General features: G+C 36.8%; 1 protein-coding gene across 5 annotated transcripts in view; it reads right to left on the bottom strand.

Moving 5' to 3' along the window:
- The window catches only part of PIGX (phosphatidylinositol glycan anchor biosynthesis class X), a 102,328-nt gene that overhangs the window by 69,251 nt on the left and 12,959 nt on the right, over nucleotides 1-20,118 (bottom strand). For all 5 annotated transcript variants that reach the window (XM_053709804.1, XM_053709803.1, XM_053709805.1 and 2 more), the window contains exon 3: nucleotides 8,644-8,707. In XM_053709804.1, the coding sequence (XP_053565779.1) occupies nucleotides 8,644-8,707 (64 nt within the window). The remainder of the gene's footprint in view (nucleotides 1-8,643; nucleotides 8,708-20,118) is intronic.

Here is a 20,118-nt window from a genome sequence, read left to right as displayed (position 1 = left end):
TCAACTTGTGTGCATGTTATCAGGTCAAAATCACCAGGGTATGCAAACTTTTGATCAGGGTCATTTGGATAGTTTCTGTTGTCATTATGATTTAAAAAGAGTAAACACAGTTGATTGATAATAAATGGCTTCAGCCAAACACTAACCATGAGTGAAAGAAAAGTTTTTGTGTTATCATTCATATTTTCTGAAAAATGGCCAAGAAATCATAAATTCTGCCAGGGTATGTAAACTTATGAGCACAACTATATATACTTAAAGGGGCATAATACCCATATTATGATGCAGCATAACTGTAAAAAGCTGACTAGAAAATATCACCTTAACATCTCTATATAAAAAAGGAAGATATTTTACCTTAAAATTTCTTCAGCTCACAATAGAAAGTGCTCTGTGAACAGTGATCATTCAGCTGCAGTCAGCTGTATGTTGAATGACAAAAAAAAGCCAATCAGCTTCATTGTTGCTGCCTCAAACTTTGCTTTACTGTGATCTCATAAATCTAGCAAGATTTCATATTAAACTTCCTTAAACTGAGCAGCAAATAACATGACTGTGCTTGAACATGCCAGATGCATGCTCCCTTGCAAGTCCTGGGACTACCAGCCTGATTGGCTGCTTAAAGTCCCTTTACAATGGGATGTAGCTACTGAGGAAAGCTAACATATATTCCTTTGTTTACATAGAGATGTTCAAGTAATATTTTGTAGTCAGCTTTTTATTGAGAATTATACAGAATACACTTAAAATAATCAAAAGATGAGATAAACAAGGTACATTATAGTACAATAGTAATATACGTTGCACATGACTCAGATCAAGTACTCAAAACGATATAATTTAATCATGCATAGTAAACAACCCTCATTTTTCTGCCTCCTAGGGTAATAGGAGGTGGCTCTTGGACCTCTCAAAATACAAAACAATAAGCTACGGGAGAAAATTTAGGATATCAAGATCGCCCATAGGCCTTAGGGAGAGAAAAAAGGAATACCACACTAAAATAACTGGGCGGCCTGCGGGGTATTTAACTAGTTATGTACTTTCGATATGAAACAAATATATGACTACAGTTACGTGTGCTCAGAAACATAGGTGGCTAAGAATAAGTAGACACTGAGATAGGATATATTATAATTTAAATGTTGTGCTATAACTATATACTTGTCCCTCTGTTGGTCTGAAGGACTATGAATCCAGAGAGGGAGTCTAGTAAATATGTGTTAAAGTTGCAAAATAATAATATTAGGGGCTTTAACACACTGCCAAAGCTAGGTTTCTCAAATTCCTCCAGAAACGTTTCCGTAAGGGCTCAACTTGTCTTGGGACTTAACTTATATTAGTATGTATGACCAATGGGGCATAGTAAAAATATTGATAGATAATAGTGGAGTAAAATATGAGTTACCAGACTATGTGCTCCCAAGTTGTCACAGTGATTTGCCTCAAGGTTAACAACTCAAATTGTGGTTTAGAAAGTTTCGGCTAGATTACGAGTTTTTGTCGGTAAGGCTTGCTGTGCTAACGAGCAGTTTATGCTCACCGCTCACCTACAGACAGCGCTGGTATTACGGGTCTTTAGAAACCCGGCGTTAGCCGCAGAAAAGTGAGCGGAGAGCAAAATTTTGCTCCATATCTCACCTCAATACCAGCGCTGCTTACGTTAGCGGTAAGCAGGTAAAACGTGCTCGTGCACGATTTCCCCATAGGAATCAATGGGGGAGAGCTGGCTGAAAAAAAAACCTAACACCTGCAAAAAAGCAGCGTAAAGCTCCTAACGCAGCCCCATTGATTCCTATGGGAAAAATACTTTTTATGTCTACATACACCTAACACCCTAACATGAACCCCGAGTCTTAACACCCCTAATCTTACACTTATTAACCCCTAATCTGCCGCCCCCGACATCCCTGCCACCTACATTATATTATTAACCCCTAATCTGCCGCTCTGGACACCGCCGCCACCTACATTATAGTTATGAACCCCTAATCTGCTGCCCCCAACATCGCCGACACCTACATTATATTTATTAACCCCTAATCTGCCGCCCCAATGTCGCTGCAACCTAACTACAATTATTAACCCCTAATCTGCCGCCCACAACGTCGTCGCCACTATATTAAAGTTATTAACCCCTAAACCTAAGTCTAACCCTAACCCCCCCAACTTAAATATAATTTAAATAAATCTAATTAAAATAACTACAATTAACTAAATTATTCCTATTTAAAACTAAATACTTACCTATAAAATAAACCCTAAGATAGCAACAATATAACTAATAGTTACATTGTAGCTATTTTAGGATTTATTTTTATTTTACAGGCAACTTTGTATTTATTTTAACTAGGTATAATAGTTATTAAATAGTTATTAACTATTTAATAGCTACCTAGTTAAAATAAAGACAAATTTACCTGTAAAATAAATTATTATTATTATTATTATTATTAATTTGTATAGCGCAGCCAAATTCCGTAGCGCTGGGTACAATGATAGGGGTATACAATGACATGAATCCTAACCTAAGTTACAATTACACCTAACACTACACTATAATTAAATTAATTCCATAAATTAACTACAATTAAATACAATTTAAAACAATTATCTAAAGTACAGAAAAAAAAACCACTAAATTACAGAAAACAATAAAATAATTACATTTTTTTAAAACTAATTACACATAATCTAATCCCCCTAATAAAATAAAAAAGCCCCACAAAATAATAAAAATCCCTACCCTATACTAAATTACAAATAGTCCTTAAAAGGGCTTTTTGTGGGGCATTGCCCCAAAGTAATCAGCTCTTTTACCTGTAAAAAAAAGTACAATACCCCCTCCCAACATTAAAACCCACCACCCACACACCCAACCCTACTCTAAAACTCACCCAATCCCCCTTAATAAAACCTAACACTAACCCCTTGAAGATCACCCTACCTTGAGAAGTCTTCACCCAGCCGGGCCGAAGTCCTCCACGAAGCCGAGTAGAAGTGGTCCTCCAGACGGGCAGAAGTCTTCATTGAAGCCGGGAATTAGAGGTCCTCCAGACCAGTGTTTTTCAACCAGTGTGCCGCGGTAGACTGACAACAGTGCGGGGGTGTCCCTCTTTCAAATTTTGAAATATTGGGAGGTATGTGACAGGCTCATCAGGCATCATTTACAACCATGACATTGACATTCATTCACAGACAATCCTTACGATTGTTTGTGAATGAATGTCAACATGTCATGAATAGTTTGTAGGAGGCATGGCATGACAGCACAGTACAGTGTGTGTATATATATATATATATATATATATATATATAGAGTAGTGGTAGAGATGGAGGGCACTCACAGGACTTGAATCAATGAGTAACTTATTATAATGATTACTTTAATACAGTGTATTAAAGTAATCAGCATAATAAAAGTTACTCATTGATTCAAGTCCTGTGAGTGCCCTCCATCTCTACCACTACTCTATACATACCATTTGAGGATAGCACCCAGGCATTGGCAACATTGATGTGGAAGGAGTGCTAGGCCACCGGCTACAATATATATATATATATATATATATATATATATATATATATATATATATATATATACACACACTGTATATATATATCCTGTATTAGGCTACAATGTGTGATTTTGTAAAATTTTGGGATGGTGGTGTGCCACAGGATTTTTTAATGTAAAAAAGTGTGCCACGGCAAAAAAAAGGTTGCAAATCACTGCTCCAGACGGGCAGAAGTCTTCATCCCGGCGGCATCTTCTATCTTCATCCATCCGGAGTGGGTCCATCTTCAAGACATCCGATGCGGAGCATCCTCTTCCAACGAAGTCCAACTGAAGAATGAAGGTTCCTTTAAATGACGTCATCCAAGATGGCGTCCCTTGAATTCCGATTGGCTGATAGAATTCTATCAGCCAATCGGAATTAAGGTAGAAAAAATCCTATTGGCTGATGATTGGATCAGCCAATAGAATGCAAGCTCAATCCTATTGGCTGATTGCATCAGCCAATAGGATTTTTTCTACCTTAATTCCGATTGGCTGATATAATTCTATCAGCCAATCGGAATTCAAGGGACGCCATCTTGGATGACGTCATTTAAAGGAACCTTCATTCTTCAGTTGGACTTCGTTGGAAGAGGATGCTCCGCGTCGGATGTCTTGAAAATGGACCCGCTCCGCTCCGGATGGATGAAGATAGAAGATGCCGCCTGGATGAAGACTTCTGCCCGTCTGGAGGACCTCTTCTGGCCAGCTTCGATGAAGACTTCTGCCCGTCTGGAGGACCACTTCTGCCCGGCTTCGTGGAGGACTTCGGCCCGGCTGGGTGAAGACTTCTCAAGGTAGGGTGATCTTCAAGGGGTTAGTGTTAGGTTTTATTAAGGGGGGATTTGGTGGGTTTTAGAGTAGGGTTGGGTGTGTGGGTGGTGGGTTTTAATGTTGGGGGGTATTGTACTTTTTTTTACAGGTAAAAGAGCTGATTACTTTGGGGCAATGCCCCACAAAAAGCCCTTTTAAGGGCTATTTGTAGTATAGGGTAGGGAATTTTATTATTTTGGGGGGCTTTTTTATTTTATTAGGGGGATTAGATTAGGTGTAATTAGTTTAAAAAAATTGTAATTATTTTATTATTTTCTGTAATTTAGTGGGGTTTTTTTTCGTACTTTAGTTTATTTTATTTTATTGTAATTAATTGTAGTTAATTAATTTAATTATAGTGTAGTGTTAGGTGTAATTGTAACTTAGGTTAGGTTTTATTTTACAGGTAAATTTGTACTTATTTTAGCTAGGTAGCTATTAAATAGTTAATAACTATTTAATAACTATTGCAGATAGTTAAAATAAATACAAAGTTGCCTGTGAAATAAAAATAAACCCTAATATGGCTACAATGTAATTATTAGTTATATTGTAGCTAGCTTAGGATTTATTTTATAGGTAAGTATTTAGTTTTAAATAGGAATAATTTAGTTAATTGTAGTAATTTTATTTAGATTTATTTAAATTATATTTAAGTTTGGGGGGGTGTTAGGGTTAGAGTTAGGTTTAGGGGTTAATACATTTAATATAGTGGTGGTGACGTTGGGGGCAATAAATGTAGGTAGGTGTCGGTGATGTTAGGGACGGCAGATTAGGGGTTAATAAAATTTAACTAGTGTTTGCAAGGTGGGAGTGCGGCGGTTTAGGGGTTAATATATTTATTAAAGTGGTTGCGATGTCTGGTCGGCAGATTAGGGGTTAATTTAAGTGTTTGCAATGTGGGGGGGGGCTCGGTTTAGGGGTCAATAGGTAGTTTATGGGTGTTAGTGTACTTTTTAGCACTTTAGTTAAGAGTTTTATGTTACGGCGTTAGCCAAAAAAACTCTTAACTACTGACTTTTAAATGCGGTACGAGTCTTGACAGGAGAGGCTGTACCGCTCACTTTTTACAAGACTCGTAATACCGGCGTTAGGAAAATCTCATTGAAAATATGGGATACGCAATTGACGTAAGTGGATTTGCGGTATGTTCGAGTCGCGGAAAAAAAGTGAGCGGTACACCTGTACCTGCCAGACTCGTAATACCAGCGGGCGTTAAAAAACAGCGTTGGGACCTCTCAACGCTGCTTTTTAAGGCTAACGCAAGTCTCGTAATCTAGGCGTTTATGTCCTGTCACCTCGGTCACAGACAGCAGAACATGTTAAACATATGCATTTGCAGTTCATTAAAAAGAGCTCAAGAGGAAATATGACATTATCAATATTAGAGTACAGTTGTGTCTCATGGTACAATATCGGTATAGCTATGTTAGAAGCCTACCTATAAATCATGGGTGCTTGCAATTCCAAATTTAAATTTTTTACTCAACTTATATAAATAGTTAATGTCAGCAAACCCTCATTTGCAGAAAAAAGTTGAACAAACTAAGTAAAAGTGGGTTACCTATTAATGCAATAGAGAAGAGAAATGCCCAATTAAAGATTTTTTACACAATGTGCTACAGAGGGAATTGATAATTAATTAATACTATTAGTCCAGCAAGATTGTGCAGACAGTTAAATGAGCCCCAACAATTACACATAATTCTGGGAACAAAATATAGTATCTAGTCATCTTTTTACAGCTATGCTGCATCACTTTCAGGTGCTTCAACATTTGGGTAGGACGTCCCTTTAAACTAAAAATGTAATGGTTAATTATGCCTATTGAATACATTTTGCAGTGCACTTTCATTATTTCTTTTATCTACTTTTCATGTCATTCAACCCCTTCAGGACTGTTCATTTCTGAAAAAAGCATATCCAAAGTACCGGATCATTTTTAGTAATTTTTCTATCACTCCATTTAAAAAGAAATACAGTCATAACACAAATGGTTGTTCAGAATTAGCAGACATGCATGGCTTTACAATTGCTTTTTGGTCATTAGAAAATTCACGGCAGTGAAGGTGTTAATTAGTTTGCTGGCAAGGGTAATAGTATTCTACTATACAGATTACCCTCCCACCTAACACCTCCTACTTCTCTGATCCCTACCTGATCCCTCCCAAACAGCTCTCCCACCCCCCCACCCCCACCCCCACACACACACACCTCACCACCATCTTAGGTACAGGCAGACAGTCTGCCAGTATGAAGTTTTAGGGCTTTTTTGAAATTAATTATTTTTTTAATTTTCTGCAGTGTAAGATCCCCCCCCTTACCCTCTCACCTTCCTAATCACTGCCAAACCCGCTCTCTATTTCTCCCCCTTCCAAATGGTATCTGCCATCTTAGGTGCTGGCAGCTGTCTGCCAGTACTCAGTTTACATTTGTTGATTTATACATTTTATAAAATGTTTTAATTAAAAAAACAAATTTGTAGTGTAGCGATTCCCCCTCACCCTCCCCATCACCCCCCTTGAAGTAATCATGTATAGGGCCCCCTCCCCCTCTCAAAAGCCTTGTGTAGCATCCCTTCCTCTCCCTTCTTTTCTGTAGCATATGCCATAGGGTACCCTCCACTTCCTCCCCCTCCAGCAATGGGCCGCCCACCTGCTTCCCTACTTCCTTCCCACACCACCACCGCTGCAGATACAGACAGTGTCTGTGTCACTGTCTGTATCAGCGATTTGGCTTCATATGGTAAAGGGAGCAGGATCAGCGCTCCCTTACCATATAAAGGCAGATGTTTTCTGCCCCCGGCTGCAGTCACAGCTGTATAAGCTGACAGCCAGGACCGCAGCCTGCACCTCTGTGTTGGACATAGGTACTACGTCAACAGGGTACTCTGGGCTACGTCCATTTAGCACAAGGGGTTAAAAAGCCATTATAGTTGAAAAATTACATTCTCGCATAGAGGTTAAAAACATAGTAGTAGTACCACTCAGAACCCACAGAGCCCTGCAGGTCCTGGGTGAAAACTGCCGCTGATCCAATAAGCAGCGTTAGTTACATGACACAAATTAGAGCATGTAATATTTTGAATATAATAATGGCCCTTTAAAGTTTTTCCACTCCTCCAGAAAGGGATGTGTGTATTCTGGGGAATTTAGAACCCTTGCCCTTCAATATGCTGCTAAGCTATTGTCCGATTTGTGCCAGACCTTTTTTTATATATCAATCCCTATTTGGTAACAACAAAAGAGATAACAAACTAAATAGGCTTTTCAAGGGGTGCATAGCTGAACTGCAAATCTATGCAACATATACTAACAGAATGATAGTATTTATTTATATGCAGACCATTCTAGAAAAACATTTCCCAATTAGACAAATCCACACACATGCAGACCATAAAATATTATATAGATGAACAAATATCTCACTAAAGTATCAGATAATATTGGAACCAGAACAAATATTTCACTTAGTCTAATAATAAGATACATGTTTTTATATAGGACTAGATTACAAGTGGAGAAGAAAATATCGCTTTCACAAAAGCGATATTTGCTCTCCACTTAGTAATACCAGCGCACGCAAATATGCGCTGGTATTGCAAGTTAGATGCAATGCGAGAGCGCACTTCCATAGGCTCCAATGGGAGCCTCGTTCTCATGCCGTGAGACACATATTATTAACACATAAATATACATGTATATAAGCATATACATAAATATATATTTGCAGGGAACACAAAGTTCCCTATAGACTGCAGTGTAAAGGCACTTTTAAGTGCCAATTTTTTTTTCTCACAACCCCACAGCCGCCACTTTTAACCCTTAAAACTGCTTTGTGCAGTTGTTTTTTATTTTAAAAAAGCTACTTTTTTGTAATAAAAAACTACAAGACTCTTAAATTTGGGGCCAATTGGGGGACATTTAGAAAATGAACCAGAGATCGTGGTAGCAATAACCAGCCATTTGTAATGGCTGGTTAATTATCACACACCCGTAAACGGGCAAATTTGCCCATTTACGGGCACGTGATAAATTAGCAATCCACTTGTAATCTAGCCCATAATTGTGAGTCAAGCATTTAACTATATATAGAATATGTTTGTAAATATTTGCTCAGAACATTTTTAACAAAACGAACACTTGAAAGTCAACTTGAATACATTTCAAGTGAAAGTGTCAGCATAGCAATTCAGTAAACAATTCAGTAAACAATTGAACAAGATTAAAAAACTTTCTCCAGTACAGATATTTATTCCTGTGTGTTGTTACCTGTGAAACCCCTTATTCAGAATTTCTCGTTTAACAATCATCTCAGGACAAGAACTCTGTACCACTGAAAGTATAAAAAAGATTTTGTTAAAACATGCACCTACAGAACTTTATACATTTCTACTCACTTATAAAATAGATAATCAAAGTCTATTATCACTTTAACACATGAAGTTAATTGATGTTTATAAAAATACAAGTGGAAAACATAAAAAACTGTTTATGAAATCTCATGTAAAACATTTAGCATCTATCTATTGTTTAAATCCAACTCCTCTCACAGGTCACATACCAATGATAATAGTCATGCATATAAAATGCTATGAGACATGTATCTAATAGGAAAGAGTGACTTTAGATGCAAATTATTTTAGGTATTAAAATAGTATGCTTATACAAAACCCAGCAATGGGCGGCACTTTCATGTAATTTTCATGTTTAACCGTTTACGACCGTGTTTCCTACTCTTGTTTTGACTGCAATGTTGCTAGTTTTACCTGATGACTGCCAATAACTTTTGTTGATTTTATGTACATCCGTGCCCGCTATTTCTGGATATGCGTTTTTATGTTTCTAATAGTTTGAGATTGTAGTCAACTTCTGGGTTTTGCGTCTAAGAGAGCTAACATGTGAGACTGTAGGTTAGCACCCAGTTGACAATAGACCTTGGAGCAGTTCCTGGGCTTATCATCATTTGGCTAAATGTTTTAACAAACTGTTCACTTTTATGCTTTTAGCCTAGCTGTGGGCATCCAAGTGAGTGCTGGCTACTCTGGGTGTGTTGTATTTGATATTTTTAAGTGGGTTTTAATATTAGGCTTTGCACCAAAGCTTTTTTGGGGTTTACTGTCAATGTAAGTCAATGATTGCAAACACTGCTGTACATGAGTGCTGGTGCGCACACAGGGCTGTCATTTCTTCCAGCCCACTTATGGGTTTATATATATATATTAGAGCTGCAACAACTAATCAATATAATCAATAACAATTGATTATGAAAATAGTTTTCATTGAATCTCATTCGATTAGTTGCACTGCACCAGCTACTTCACTGCGGTGAACTCATGCACATGGTATTGTGTTTTATGGTTATGTCCTTAGCCTAAAGGACGTCTACAGACGTTTACTTTTCACTTTTTCAGGAACTACTCCTGGCTTATGTGGGCTAGATCATCTGTGCAACCTAAAATAATAGGAGTCATTATTTGGATTGTTTATATTGTGATTTAGGACTATGTTTTTCATGATATAGTGCCAAGCTTTTTATTTGCTCTTAGCCCTAGATTGTTGGGAGTTATTTGAACTGAGTGTACGATTATCTGTTTGCACAATTATTAGCTAATTGCTTGATATTGCTGATTATATGTACTGTATAAGGCTTTGTCCTTATACAGTACATATAGATTAAAATCCAACTTATGCATCCCAGGCACAACACCACCATATTTTCTGCTGCAGGCAAAATAGTTTGCAAAAAGAGAGTCAGCCTAAGCCAGTATCATGTGGGCATGTTGACATTTTCACATTTCAAAAGTGTTCTTAATGCTAATCGCTCTGATTTACTCCTACCGCTCATCCTCCCAGCGCTGATCAACACTTTTTTAAGAGATGTTTCTTCATCCGGCCAATTGATTTTCTGGCCTTTAGGTGGCAGAGTCAGGGATTCATAGGAAAAAAATGAAGCAATTGATTCAAGGGGCGTGCTGTGTAAGGAGTTGGCCGGATGAAGAAACATCACCGAAAAAAAAGTTGGATTGGTGCCGGGAGGAGGAAGGGTAGCAGTAAATAGGAGCGATTAGCAGTAAGAACACTTTAAAAAAAAATCATCATTATAAGTGGGGTTGTATTTATATGATAGTTACACTGATTTGTTCTGCAACAATCAGGTTTACCATCACTTTAAGTGCAGGGGTCAAACATATTTTCTAGCTACTGTTGGCTGGATTCCAAGTTCTGAGAAGAGAACAGAGGCGCCACCATGGCCCAGTACCACCAAAGCAAATGGATATGAAAACAAATAGCAATAGATATACTCCCAAAAATAAAGCACTCAAATGGTGTTATTGAGTCGGGCTGGAACTTCACAGTAGTCCAGCTCACTGTTAATCCTTATCAGAGATCCAGTGGAGATTCCTTGGGAGGCCTGAAATGGGATGCCTAAAGGAAAAAAAGGCAAACCAACATGGCCCAGTAACGTATGAGCAGAGGGAGGATGTAACCAAATGAGTATACTCACAGGATCCAAAGCACCTCCAGGTGCAATACCAGCAAACTGGAACCAAAGTCGCCCAGTAGACAAACAAAAACGGGTAATCACCAACTTCCAGCAGAGAGAGATTAATAAAAGAGGATAGTGCAGAGGTGCACCGCAACTGAATAATGGGTAAAATACCACACAAGCAAGTGTATATAAAAATTAAAAATCTTTAATAACACAGCGACGCGTTTTTACCCATTATTCAGTTGCGGTGCACCTCTGCACTATCCTCTTTTATTAATCTCTCTCTGCTGGAAGTTGGTGATTACCCGTTTTGGTCTGTCTACTGGGCGACTTTGGTTCCAGTTTGCTGGTATTGCACCTGGAGGTGCTTTGGCTCCTGTGAGTATACTCATTTGGTTACATCCTCCCTCTGCTCATACGTTACTGGGCCATGTTGGTTTGCCTTATTTTCCTTTAGGCATCCCATTTCAGGCCTCCCAAGGAATCTCCACTGGATCTCTGATAAGGATTAACAGTGAGCTGGACTACTGTGAAGTTCCAGCCCGCCTCGATAGCACCATTTGGGTGCTTTATTTTTGTGAGTATATCTATTGCTATTTGTTTTCATATCCATTTGCTTTGGTGGTACTGAGCCATGGTGGCGTCTCTGTTCTCTTCTCTTCTCAGATTCTGACCATCAGGACGACCATCCTTTGACAGAGTGCTGCCGCTTTCTGTTTTGGGACTTTTTGCTCTGGGTCTCTAAAATATATTGTGACTGATATTTTATCATATGTCACCATTGGATTACACTGTCATTATTTAATCACTTAACAGTTGGTTTATATATTATATATATTTGTTATGCTATATTTGTAATTGGGAGGCGCCCCCTAAAGGGTGTGGTGTGCTATTGGGCACACATTCTCTATATTGGATTCCAAGTTCCACTGGTATGATGTCAAAATATGATCTAGCATTGATATTGTTGTTAGTAAAATTGTATCAGCAGAGTCAGTTCTGCAATTTGCAGACTTTTAAATGTTTGTTTTACAAAGGAAATATAATTGAGAATTAAGATTAAATAGTAAAAAACTAGTGTTTGTACCAGAATATAAGATTTCACTGAGACATAAAAAACAGGGAAAATCTATTTTCAGCACTAACTTTATTGAAATTAAAATCTGAAAGTGTAGTGTGAAAGTGTGTTTACAATGACTTGTTATACCAGCTACAACGTTTAAAATGTATGGGAAATTGCTCATTTGTGTTTATTTTTTTATGAAATACCAGTTTTGTTTATATAAAGTAAAACTCATTAAAGTTTGTTTTTTGCTGCACCCACCATATAAAGGGGAATTGCTGTGGTTGAACACAGTATTGGAAACAAAAAGCATGATATATATTGTATATCTAATCTGCATATCTTACCCAAAGTTCATTGGTGCACTGGTAACAATGTATATAGAGTACCTCTGGGGAAAATATATAAAATTAGCTAATATCAAAAATGTTCAGTTTTATTAAATAGTATGTTATGTATGTATGTGTTTTTTATTTTTGGCGTGTTTATTTTTAGGGACAAGATTTCATGTATGGGATATTAACATCCTGTTGAAGACATCGGCCTGGTGTTTTTTGTTTTACAATAGTGCATTTTTTAATCATCATATTATGTAAAATGTGTTTTTAAAAAAAACTTTAAACGTTGTTAAGCTATTTCAAATTAAAAATAAAGGTAACTGAGCTATTTGTAAATAATATAATACATAAACTCCATCATGTAAAAAGGATAATTGGGAACACATTATAAAAATATGTTTACAATGTACAGTCCATTTAAAGGGACATACAAATTAAAGTACATAATTCTCTAATATGTTGGGACATTTTATTATTGTACTATTGCTTGCATATAAACATGTGTTTAACCCCTGCAAGGGGGCTAAACACATGTAGTTTATGTCAGTTCCATAATAGGAATACACTACCTGGACCTAGCTGAACACACATCTGGTGAGCCAATGACATGAGGCATATGTATAAAGCCACAAATCACCAGCTTGCCACTATAATAACTATAAAATATTAAAGTGCACTACTGCTCAACAGCCTACCCAGGTATTTTTATAAACAAAAGATACACATAAAAGTACATTTAAAGGGCCATAATACCCAAATGTTGAAACACTTGAAAGTGATGCAGCATAGCTGTAAAAAACTGACTAGAAAATATCACCTGAACATCTCTATGTAAAAAAGAAAGATATTTTACCTCAAAAGTTCCTCAGTAGCCACATCCCATTGTAAAAGACTTCTAAGCAGCAAATCAGTATGTCTGTCTCGGGACAGCTAAGGGGTTGAGCCTCGTGCACTCTCATGTTATTTCCCTATTCAGTTTAAAGGAAGTTTACTGTTAAATCTCATGAGAGTTAAGTCAAATCTCATGAGATCACAGTAAAAGAGTTCATGACCTTAGCACTGTTGATGCTGATTGGCTGCAGTTCATTTATTCATTTTTTATTTTTTTTACCTGCATCTGAGCAACAGCTGAAGTGTATTTTTGACACAGAACTTACTCTGCTGCGCTGAGGAGATTGTGAGGTAAAATATCTTCCTTTTTTACATAGAGATGCTCAGGTGATATTTTCCTGCCAGCTATTTACAGTTATACCGCATCAGTCTCAAGTGATTTAGTATATGAGTATTATGTCCCTTTAATAACAGAAGTAAATTGAAAATTCTCTAAAAACTGTAAGCTCTATATGAACCATGAAAGTTTGACTTCACGTCCCTTTAAATTCTGAGCCCGTATAAACTGCATGCAAGCAAAGCTATAACAATCTCTGTGTATCCTTACCCAGGAGTTCATCATTTAAAATGAGATGTTTCATTTTTTTTGAAGGCCATTCTGAAATATAAAAACTAACAACAGCTACTACATACATACAAATCTCAAAGAAAAATCAACCTTCTTCCCTATGCCGGACAAGAGATGTGCAGTAGAAATGTTTGAGAAAGTGAAGGAAGGCATAGATAAATTAGACAATATGAACAATATGAAATGGAATTTAACAAAAAAAGAACAACTAGCCCTCAAAGATCTAAAAGAGAACAAAGACATAACAATAATGGACACAGAGAACTACCTTTATGCAGCTCATAGACTATTGAATGACAGAACAACCTATAAGAAATTAAGAAATAACCCAATAGAAAATATGCAAATTAAAATAAGCAATATGCAAGTCGAGGCCAACAAGAAAGGCATCATAAATTACAATGAACTAAAATTCCTAAAACCAGTGTTCTACTTTCTGCTAAAAATTCATAAACATTTAACTAATCCACCAGGCAGTCCCATCATCTCGGGAATAGATTATTTAACCTCAAACCTATCTCAGTATGTCGACCATTTCCTTAAAAATTATGTCCAAACACTACTTTCACATTTAAAAGACACAAAATATTTTTTGAACATAATACAGGATATTAAATATGAACAAAACTACCTTTCAGCTACTTGTGATGTTAGCTCCTTGTACACATGTATAGAACATACTAGTGGCAAGGAAGCAGCAAACACATATATTGAAAGGGATAGTGAAATGTCTAACACACAGGGTAAGTTTATTTTAGATTGTATTAATTGTATTCTTAATAACAAATATTTTAAGTTTGATGGGAGTTTTTATCTACAAGAAAAAGGCACAGCCGTGGGCACGGGATTTGCACCAAGTTACACAAACCTATTTATGGGATATTTTGAAGAAAAATATATAATAGATACACCCTGGAGTGTGAATCTCGTGCTCTATAAACGATTCATAGATGATATATTCATCCTATGGCAAGGAGACATAGAACTCTTTGAGCTATTCATAGAAGATATCAGTAGCAATGATGTAGGTGTAAAATTCACACATGAAGTAAGCAAACTAAAATTAACTTTCTGAATATAGATATAGACATAAGGGAGGAAACTATAGTCACTACTACCTTTTTCAAAAAGGTGGACGCTAACAGCTATATAGACTATAGGAGCTGTCACCATGATAAATGGGAAAAAAAATTCAAAGGGGAAATTAGGAGAAATTGCTCTAATATTGAAGACTATGATAAAAAATCAGAAATACTATATAATACATTTCTAAAGGATGGTTATAATCTTGAAAATGTCATGAGTACAAGAAACCAAGTCAGGCAAATAGAGAGAAAAGATCTTTTAAAAACTAAACCCAAAGAAATCAGAAATGAAAATAGAGCAGATAACTTTAAAATTCCCTTTATAAAAACATATTCTACCCAACATAAAAAGATAATTTCAAAACACTGGCACTTAGTGAAAAGTGATCCATTATTGGGAAATAACATAAATCACAGACCAGATATTATCTTTAGAAAAGCCACTAATTTTAAAAACATTTTAGCACCAAATGAATATAAGAGGAGTAATAAAAGACAAGATAAAGATCTCAGGGGAGAAAAAATTGAAGTTTTTTTTCCCATGTCACGAATGTAAATCATGTGCACATAGCAATAAAATCAAAACAGTAAACTCAAAAACCACAGGGATAGAACTGAAAATAACTGAAAATAAAAGATCTAATAAGCTGTACAGACAACAATATCAACTACCTCATACAGTGTTCTTGTCGGTTACAATACTTAGGACAAACAAGTAGAAAATTAAAAGATAGAATAAGGTAACACATAAGAAGCTGTAAGGATTCCAGTCCTGCTTTTACCTTTTGCCTCAACTCACCTTCCTCACCTGTACTTAAGGCATCACCCCGCCCCAAACAAGTGCTTAGTTGTTGAGTATTGTTTGCTAAAACCAGTGCTCTGTTTCTTATAATCTACATTCTTATCAAGAGAAGATTTACTTTTACTACTATAACATTTGGATTACAAATACCAGCTGCAGTTTGGTCTCATAAAGGGACTAATAACAACTAGTCTCATTCATCCTGAAGTTTACTATTCCAAGAAGTATTAATTTATTTCAACTCTACATCTCTACAGGAATTGCTACTTAATTTCCAACAGAAGGATTCTACCTACTACCGCTACGGTATTTGTATCAAATCTAATTTACCTTGGAAGCCTAAAGTAACGGCTAATTTCAAATGTCATGTTTTCTCTTGAACTTTTCTAATTTGACTTTGTCTCTCAGATATTACTATCATTTATATCATGTTAATGATATAAACTTTCTTTGATTCATTCTCATACCGGACAGTAACGGACTTTACGTGACGTCACACAGCTACACTCATCTCAGCGTGCTATACAGCTCCTTACAACTCAGCGTGTCTCACAGCTCTTATTACACTCACTGGTCTGTGTTCAGATATCCACGCTGCAAGCATTATTCAGTGTGCTGTGTCTCGCAGCAGGACACGCCCCTGTCAGCACCTGCAGTCTGTGTGTCTCATATCTCTCACGCTTCAGTGCTTATTACAATGAACACTATCTCTCACATTTGGGCTTGAGTTATACCAATGTTAAAAGTTGTTATTAATACTAATGCTTATTTTCAGTATCTTATTATTTATATGGTATACCAATAATATATAACCATATAAAGTCTTACTGCCTTTCCTTATAAAAATCAGTCTGAGAAAAACAGTCTATGCTGATATAATAGCCTGTACTTCAGTTGTGAAACAAATATAATTTATTTAGACTCTGCAGTTGTGATTCAAATAACCAAGGAACCTGATAGAAGCATATAACTAGAGAAAGAAGATACTAGGTTATACAAACATTTCAAAGAAAAACATAAAGGAAACCCAAAAGAAATGAGATTCTAGGGTATTAGAAAATTGAAAAATGATGGAAGGGGAGGTAATATGGAAAAAAAAGATTGTTATATCAAGAAGCAGAACTAATAAACAAGTTTGTGACCCTCCATCCGAAAAGTCTAAACAGCGAAATGGACCTAAATCATATAATTTGACATATTTTTATAAAATTAAGAGAGCAGACAAAATTTGTGATCTTTCTAATATTCACCTTAATGATTTTTGGATATTTAAGAGTATAGATAAGTACTCATAACATTTTTTTATCTAGAGTACCCCCTTTGGATCCAGCTTGTTATTTCATATATATTTCATATAACAGATGATTTTATTATTATATTTTTTTTAATATTTACATACTAACTGCCAATACCCTGCAATTTTCATCCAAATTTTGATTTACATATGTAAAATTATTTTTTTCTCTATTTATATATATTTTTATACATATATTTTATAAATTTGTCATGATATATACATATTGATGGGATTTCTAATAAAGTAACAAGGGAAATTTCCATTAAACATATACCTATATATAACACTCTTTGGTTTTTAAGAATTGAGGTATACAAAGTACATATAAAACTTCAATATATATCTTCAACAATTTAATATTAACCGCCTAACCAGAAGAACGACTGCCATCATTTATATATATATACATTTTTTCTGTTTTCTCTAGGTCAGAATATATAGACTCCATGAGGGCTATTTATCAAAGGTTCAAAGGTCTGGCGGACCTGGTCCGACAGACATCGCTGAATGCGGAGAGCAATACGCTCTTCGTATTCAGCATTGCACCAGCAGCTCTTGTGAGCTGCTGGTGCAACGCCACCCCCTGCAGACTTGCCGCCAGCAGGGGGGTGTCAATAAACCAGATCGTACTCGATCGGGCTGAATTGTGGCGATCTCTGTCTGCCTCATCAGACCTGGCGGACATTTAGATCGCTGCTCCATAACTTGCGTTTCTGGCGTGTCTGAAGACTCGCCAGAAACACGGGCCCTCAAGATAGATTCGGAGCTTGATAAATGGGCATCCATATATGCTTTGTATTATAGACATTCCCAGTTTTTGATGTACAAATAAGTAATACCTATTGAGATGTATGTATATTTACTAATTAACTAAAGAGTTAATACAAAAATTAAGTAGGTGCCAAAAGAGCCTTTATAAGGAACACCACAAAGTTATCAGGTATCTTGACTCTTGAATATCTGACCTGCGAGTACAGCACTTGGTAGTGCTTCACCAAATGAAGAGAGAGCTCACAGCTGATTCCTGACACAGGGAGAGAGTTAGCCAGACTACTCTGAAATATCTGGTCTGCCAGTACAGCACTTGATAGTGCTTTATTAAATGTTAGTGCATTTTATTCACATATTTATCCCTCTGTTTCTATTTGAATATATTACGCTATGGTCGCCTTCTTTTTCTTGTTTGTAAAAAAAACCTATTAACCCCTAAACTGCCGGCCCCTCACATCGCGTCTAATTAAATAAACCTATTAACCCCTAAACCGCCAGCTCCCCACATGGCAACACACTAAATTAAACTATTAACCCCTAAACCTTACACCCCCTAATTTTAAATTAAATTTACAATATAACTATCTTTAAATAAATAAAAACTTTCCTGTGAAATAAAAAAAAACTAAGTTTAAACTATAAAGTGACCTAACATTACTATTTTAAAACAATAAAATTAACGAAAAATAAAAAAACCTTAATTACTAATTAAAAAAATCCTAACACTACGAAAAAAAATTACATTACAAAAAAATAAAAACTCTAAAATTACGAAAAATAAAAAAATCTGAGATTACAAAAAATAATAAACAAAATTATCCAAAATAATAACAATTAAACCTAATCTAATACCCCTATAAAACAAAAAAGCCCCCAAAAATAAAAACACCCCCTAACCTAACAATAAACTACCAATAGCCCTTAAAAGGGCCTTTTGTAGGGCATTGCCCTGAAGCAATCAGCTCTTTTACCTTAAAAAAATTACAAAAGTAAAATCCCCCACCCAACCAACCCCCCAAAATAAAAAAAACTAAGTCTTAAAAAACCCCTAAGCTATCCATTGCCCCTAAAGGGGCATTTGTATGGGCACTGCCCTTAAAAGGGCATTCAGCTCTTTTGTCCACAAAGCCCTAATCTAAACAAAAAACCCACCCAAAAAAAAACAAAAAAAACTAACACTACCCCAGGAAATCTACTCACAGCTCCTGAAGTCCGGGCATCCATCTTCATCCAGGCGGCGAGAATTCTTCATCCAGGCGGCAACATCTTCATCCTTCACGGGGGCACGGAGCTGTGGAGGCGCGGAGCATCATCACCGGCGGCACGGACATCCAGCGTGGAGGATCCTCTTTATACCGCCGTATGAATGCAAGGTAAGCGTTTAAAAATGGGGTACCTTGCATTCCTATTTGCTGACATTTTCAAATCAGCCAATAGGATGAGAGCTACTTAAATCCTATTGGCTGTTCAAATCAGTCAAAAGGATTTCAGTTTAGGGGTTAATAGGTTTAGTTTAGTAGTTGTGATGTGGGGGGGCCACGGTTTAGGGGTTAATAGGTTGATTATAGTAGTAGCAATGTGGGGGGCCAGGGGTTTAGGGGTTAATAGGCATATTATAGTAGTAGTGATGTGGTGAGTTGGCGGTTAAGGGGTAAATAGCTTTATATAGTGTTAACTATGTGGGTGGGCGGCGGATTAGGGGTTAAAAAGTTTAATATAGTATTTGCGATGCGGGAGGGTGGCGGTTTAGTGGTTAATATGTAGTTTATGGGTGTTAGTGTACTTTGTACCATTTTAGTTATGAGTTTAGTTATGAAACCAGTAGTAATGGATTTTTCTATTGGCTGTTCCGATCAGCCAATAGAATGCAAGCTCAATCTGATTGGCTGATTGGATCAGCCAATCGGATTGAACTTGAATCTGATTGGCTGATTGAATCAGCCAATCAGATTTTCTTACCTTAATTCCGATTGGCTGATAGAATCCTATCAGCCAATCGGAAATTCGAGGGACGCCATCTTGGATGACATCATTTAAAGGAAACTTCATTCGTCTTTCAGTCGTCGGGCCAGCTGGATGCTCCGCGTCGGAGGTCGGAAGAAAGAAGATTGAAGATGCCGCTTGGAGGAAAACTTCGTCCCGATGGAGGACTTCTTCTTTGCCGCTTGGATGAAGACATCGCCGGGATGGAAGACTTCTTCTTTGCCGCTTGGATGAAGACATCGCCCGGATGGAAGACTTCTTCTTTGCCGCTTGGATGAAGGCATCGCCCGGATTGGATGAAGAGTTCGGCCCGGCTGGGTGAAGACGACTCAAGGTAGGGAGATCTTCTGGGGCTTAGTGTTAGGTTTTTTTAAGGGGGGTTTGGGTGGGTTTAGAGTAGGGGTATGTGGGTGGTAGGTTGTAATGTTGGGGGGTGGTATTGTGTTTTTTTTTACA

Source organism: Bombina bombina, chromosome 4 (assembly GCF_027579735.1).
Source record: "Bombina bombina isolate aBomBom1 chromosome 4, aBomBom1.pri, whole genome shotgun sequence".
In the NCBI taxonomy this organism is placed as follows: Eukaryota; Metazoa; Chordata; class Amphibia; order Anura; family Bombinatoridae; genus Bombina; species Bombina bombina.
Note: the sequence above shows the minus strand (reverse complement) of the source record. Positions and strands in the feature narration are given on the sequence as shown.